The sequence below is a fragment of the Eucalyptus grandis genome, chromosome 10, assembly GCF_016545825.1.
Source record: "Eucalyptus grandis isolate ANBG69807.140 chromosome 10, ASM1654582v1, whole genome shotgun sequence".
Classification (NCBI taxonomy): domain Eukaryota; kingdom Viridiplantae; phylum Streptophyta; class Magnoliopsida; order Myrtales; family Myrtaceae; genus Eucalyptus; species Eucalyptus grandis.
The window spans coordinates 12,762,618-12,768,574 of record NC_052621.1 but is presented as its reverse complement, the minus strand read 5'-3'; the positions used below and the strand labels follow the sequence as shown (position 1 = coordinate 12,768,574).

Below are 5,957 nucleotides of genomic sequence, written 5' to 3'. Positions count from 1 at the left end.
TACCTTTTTGGTATTAATCGTTCTTTGTTACAATTGAGGCTTGCATCTGTATCAAAAAGTGCCGAGATCTTATTGACAAATTAATCCTTGATTTTTATTATTACATCTACCATCCATTTTTTTGGAATTATTTATGATAAAATTATTAAAAAAACACACACACACACATATATACACACGCACAATTAAAGAAAATACAAAAACTTCTCTAACCGGGTAAGCAAGTGTCAAACATTTATAGATTTTAAATTTGTCCTAAAGGAATATAAATGATTGTAGCATGAAAAACATGACCCTTTAATCTCCTATATTACCCGTGCGATCAAGTTGCCCGAAAAATCAGTGAATATCCTCCTCCGCTCCAACGACCTGAAAAAATGAGGAGAGCAATTGACGCTCACGCCTTGAAGACCATGCGCTTCCTCCCTTCCCTCTCCTCTCCTCCTCCGGCGGCGGCGGCGGCGCCGTCTTCCATCCGCTTCCCGGCGGCGCCGACGATCCGCTCCCTCTTCTCCAGCCTCGCGAAGCGCAGCCCTCGCTCCGTCGCCCTCCTCCTCCCTCCTCCTCCTCCTCCTCCTGCTCGGTATCAGCTGCGCGCGTTCTCCGTCTCCACAACCCTAGCTCCGCCGGCGGCGGCGTCGTCCTCCATCACCTCTCCCGCCGTCAAGTACTTGAGGGCGAGCCGCGGCTTCGATTCGGATTTCGGTCGCCTCGCCGCGAAGTGCATTTCGTCGGTGAACTCGGCGCACACGCTGGAGTGGAACGAGCCCGTCTCGTGCTCCGAGGTGGTCGGCGAAGTCGAGAGCGGGGACACTGGAGTCGTCGAAGAGGACGCGAAGCCTTCTATACCTGTCAGAGCTTATTTTTTCTCCACCAGGTCTGCTTTTCTCTCTCTCTCTCTCTCTCTCTCTAATTGGCAATTTCATTGGTGCTTTCTTGTTGCTTGTTTCTGCAGCTTGTAACTTTAAGTGATTTAGCTTTGGATGTTCAGTTTGGGTGGATTAGGCAGGATATGATGGACCAGTATGAATGACAGAAATTGCTTATTCTTTTTCGTCTTTTCTTTTTGATTTTGAGTTATGTTAGCTTGCAAAGGCATTTCGATAGTCGTCCTGCTGGGATGAATGAGGGCGGGTTACCAAATGCTTGTGTTGCTTGGAGACAAGAATGGAGATGCAGCGAAGTGGAGACCGGAGAAGTTAGGTGTTTGCTATGAGTTAGTCAATGTGATAGGAAGGAGAAAAGGAGAAAACCATTTAGGAGTTGGAAATGAAGTGCGTATAGGGAGTTGAAGCACACAACCTCTGAAAAAAATATTGAAACTTTTCTTTGAACTTTCTTTGCGGAAGAGAGTTGGACTTTCCGCGTGATACACAGAAAAAGGATGACTTGTCTTTTAAACCGAGAAAAGTGGTGAACTATGTCCGAGACCGTTGTTCGCTCAAAGAACCAAATATGAAACTTCATAGACTAGTGAGGAATCATCTTTTGAAATCTGACTCTTCCAGTCCCGGTGGAGGTGTTTTTGCGGATTCCCGGGCTGTGTGGGCCAGTTGAATTGTTTTGATTGAACTTGTCGTCTAAATTGTTTCCAGATTTATTTGTGAAATTTGTGGTCCTCCTTTTTTGCAGTGTGGATTTGAGGAGCTTAGTGGATCAGAACAAAGCCAATTTTATCCCTCCAACATCTCGTATGACAAATTACGTGGTTCTTAAGTTTGGCAATCTTTCTGATGCGGATGTAAGTCGCCTATCCCACTTTTGGTTAACAGTATTTTTCTGTTGAAATTTCGTTGGACTGTTGAAATCCTTGAATGCATGAGGAATTGTTTTCAACACCCTCTGTACTCAGTGAGTTGCTGAAGAAAGATTGGAGAAGATATTAATGTTTTTTTTTATCAAAATTTCCTTGAAGGAAAATAGTTCAGTGAGAGATGTTTGAATAGAAGTTAAGGTCTCTCCTCTGTATGCTAGAATTCTTAGATGCTGGTAACACAATGAAGAAACTCTGCAATTTTTTCCATTTGGACATTCAGTGGTTGAACTAAACTTTGCTGATCGGAGAAGGTGCATAGAAAGTTACCTGCTTCATTGGTGAGGATTGAAATTGCCTAGTTCTTCCAAAATGTTGGAAATTTATTCTACTAGAATTTACCTCAGACAATGGATCTGATGTTTGAGAGACCATTGCATTGCAAGTGCTTGTAATATCGCATCTTTTGCTTAAGGTGAGGTTGTTCTCACTTTCAGGGATTGGGTGCTTGCTTAAGCGGAAGTGACTGCTGTTACATGGTGGTTTTTCAATACGGATCCATTGTGCTGTTTAATGTCCGTGAGCATGATGTTGATGGATACTTGAAAATTGTTGAAAAACATGCGTCAGCTTTACTTCCTGAAATGAGGAAAGATGGTGAGCCCATATATCTAAAATGTTCTTATCAAGTTTGAATTATCTTAATTTCATTTAATTTGGAATCAATATACCCACTGATGAGTTGTATTTTATTTTATTTGAATTTTGATATGATTATTCAGGACCGATTTTTTTTTTTTTTTTTTTGGATCGAATTTCAGGATTGATGTTAAAATACTATGAAGGTGCATTTTAGTAGCTGATTTAAGATTGCTGATCATTACATTTCAGAGCTTGATTGTCAGCACAAAGTTTAGCCTTTTCTTTATCTAGGTAGTACAGTGCAAAGATTCTTTGTAACAAAACTGGTTGTTTGAAGTAAAAGTATACAAGAGTGCATCCTTTGTTAAAATGAAGAAAACTTTTATATTTCTTAAGTAGATCCCAAGTTACCCCTTTTGTAACTCCTTAGGCTGCATCCCTCTCAGGGTAGGACGTGGTTTTGTTAGGAATGAACTGTGGCATCTCCATGCTGTGTGAAATCTTGTTCAGTCATGTGACTCAGTGCAGCTTACTCACTAAGTTTTGTTTTCTAGGAGCCTCCGCTACCTTGGATAGCATGGCTTCTCCTTTTTCTTGATCCTTTGGTATTTGTGTGTTATCTTGCACTGCAGGCTGCAAATTTGGCATTCTTTTCTGTATTTATAACATGGACTCTTTTTTCTAAAATGCAAAGTTCGGTACTTATCATCAATGCTAAATTTTTTTGGAAGTCAACATGTTGGTGTAATTTGCTAATCTCTTGGACTTCAGGATATCTTAACTTTATTTTCTGCTACAATAGAATATGAAGTAAGAGAGAAGCCGACATTAAGCACATGGATGCAAGGGGGGTTGGATTTCATTATGCTACAGTACTTAAATACTGATGGGATCCGAACCATTGGTAGTGTTCTCGGTCAAAGCATAGCCCTTGATTATTATGTTCGACAGGTAAGCTTAACATAAGCTGAGAAATTTCTCTTGGTGAAGGTTTTTTAATTATGTTTATCGTGTTCATTTTCCTCCTGCCTTAGGTTGATGGGATGGTTGCAGAATTTACCGACATCAATCGTGGCATGGAGAAAACTGGGACTTTTGAGATGGATCGGAAGAAACTATTTCAGTTAGTGGGCAAAGCAAATTCTAATCTTGCTGATGTGATACTTAAACTCGGGCTTTTTGAGAGGTAACAGCACTATTGTAATATAATAGGTTAAGAAGGTCGTGATAGTTGGGTTGCTATCTCCTCTTTTGAGGATCTTATGTCCAGTTTGTCTAGATAGTTAAATCCAGGTTCTGCTGGTAGTTTTCATTTTGTATTTGAAGAAATCCACCATCGATTATGGGAAGATCCATTTAGAAATATTGGAAGAGTTCGATAATGTTATTGACTAGGTAATAGAAGTTATGGAAGTCCGCTCTCATTAGATATGCTCCATATACCAGAATAGACATGCACACACCCAATCCTTGAAGTAGTATATGAGATGATTTTCATCTCCACCGTGGCTTAAATTGGGCTTTGTTGCTTGACAATTTGAGCTTTTGTTATGTACTTCAATGGTGATTTGGTAATATAGTCAAAGCTGAAGTATCCTGAGCAAAAGAATATCTTCCTCTTATGAAAAATATGCATAAGGAAAGAATAGAGCCATGAGAAGGTGCACATGACAGTCCCTGTCTTTTCTTGGTCCATTAGCATACACAAGTTCTCTCCTGCCTTCGTTTGTAACTTGTGCGGTCGTTCATCCAATTGATTTTGGTGATAACATCTTGGTTTGACTTGGAATGTGACATTAGTTATATTTGTGATACTCAAAACGAGTTAAGCTTCACAGCCGTTTTAAGGCCTCTATCTGAGTTCAAACATTTCCTTTTATTGTCTTATGTGCGTTGCATAATGTTGTGGCCTGCATGGACTTTTCAGATCAGATATTGCATGGAAGAATGCCAAATATGCTCAGATATGGGAATATCTGAGAGACGAATTTGAGTTAACACAGAGATTTGCAAGTCTTGATTTCAAGTTGAAGTTTGTAGAGGTATCATCCTTGTAGTCATGGAAATTCGTGTTGGTCAGTGGGAAGATTTAAACAAACTGTCTTTTAGGAGCTGACATCTTGTTCTCTTTGCAGCATAACATTCGCTTTCTTCAGGAAATTCTGCAGAACAGGAAGTCAGATTTTCTGGAGTGGCTCATCATCATTTTGATAGGTGCTGAGATTCTGATTTCCGTCTATGATATCGTCACTCGGTCAGCCATTACTAGCATTGACTTGTAATGATGCGGGAAAGTAGGAAATAGTTTTGAATGGCATAGGTCCTACGTATTTGATAGTGTGCTGTGAGTTCACAGTTCACAATTTTTCCCAATATATCTGTTGTACATAATATAGACATGGACTACCAAACTTGGGTGGTCCATTTGCTAATATTATTTTGACAAATAATGCATTCTATCGGTTATTCATTTGCGCATGCTTTCGATACTTCCCGATTTGCTTGATTGAACTGAGACTATGTCCTCTGAGTGAACTTAATGCCAGAGAAAAGACGTTTAATTGGAAACTCTGAATCATTTTAATCCATGCTCTAGAGACCAATTTGCATCATGGAGCTCTTAAGAGATACATCTTCAGGAGAAACCTGAAAATATTCGGTGGTTCAACTTTTCTCCCCTCTTTTTTCTGACGAGCAAAAATCTCTTAGGCAGAGTCCGGTTATTGGGTAGTACCTTTTACTCGAGAAGGTGTTCAGTGGACCTTTGGTACCGCGTCATAGGCTGACGTGGTATGTATTTTTACTAAAGCCCTATCCCAATCTCTCTCTCTTCCCCGCGAGCTCCCCCATCTCCTCCTTTTACAGACACCGACGACTGCTGTCAATATCCTCCATCTATGGGCATGCTTCTAGGTCCTTGCCATCTTGTTGTTCTCGTCAGATTCGTCTAGATTTCCGGAATCTGTTGATAGTGAAGGAACCACCTCATCTACGAGGCTCGACGGGGGGTGTAAATGATGCCAACGACGAAGCCTTGGTCACAAGTGTACAGATTTCCAGATTTGGATCTAGAGCCCAATATAACGTTGCGCTGGAATCCTTGTCGTTGCCTCGCCACTCCACCTCGTGTTGCTGCAACGATCGGCTTGAACAGCAGAGGGAACATGAGCCCAGTTTTCGTCCGTCTGCTTCCCAGGCATCCTCCACTTTTTCATCATGGCCTGCTCACGTGTTTGCTTGAAAAACAAAGAATGAGGGGGATTTGTTCCTTTTGGTTTGTCCAATGAGAATACCCTCCCACGATATGTATGGGCTCCAAAGGGAGATCCCCTAGTCGATACCTTGCCTACGCTAGCCTTGGCTATGTTGTTTTTGCTTAGCGTGCTTGTAGAAGCGGTAGCATGGCTCTAGATCTAGCAATGGAGGAGCCTGGTCACGAGTCTCGTGGGCTCGGGGATGGTGCGGTTGTGAGCCACCGCGATGATAGAGGGAGTGGCTTGGCCATGGCCACCGGCAGAGTGCTCGGAAGGGAGTAGGAAGAGAGAAAAAAGGAGGGAGGCTT

At 41.6% G+C, this 5,957-nt stretch overlaps 1 protein-coding gene across 1 annotated transcript; it reads left to right on the top strand.

Annotated features, from left to right (window-relative positions):
• The first annotated feature begins 345 nt into the window (after positions 1-345).
• On the top strand, positions 346-4,873 carry LOC104421820. The gene is made up of 7 exons (XM_010033935.3): positions 346-877; positions 1,633-1,741; positions 2,251-2,410; positions 3,198-3,346; positions 3,430-3,581; positions 4,323-4,437; positions 4,531-4,873. The coding sequence occupies exons 1-7, from the start codon at positions 378-380 to the stop codon at positions 4,675-4,677; spliced, it is 1,332 nt and encodes a 443-aa protein (XP_010032237.2). The 5' UTR covers positions 346-377; the 3' UTR covers positions 4,678-4,873.
• The last annotated feature ends 1,084 nt before the right edge of the window (positions 4,874-5,957 follow it).

Coding starts and splice junctions, on each gene's coding strand:
- LOC104421820 (XM_010033935.3), top strand. CDS start 378: ATGAGGAGAGCAATTGACGCTCACGCCTTGAAGACCATGCGCTTCCTC. Junction 878..1,632: donor GCTTATTTTTTCTCCACCAG/GTCTGCTTTTCT, acceptor CCTTTTTTGCAG/TGTGGATTTGAGGAGCTTAG. Junction 2,411..3,197: donor TCCTGAAATGAGGAAAGATG/GTGAGCCCATAT, acceptor CTGCTACAATAG/AATATGAAGTAAGAGAGAAG.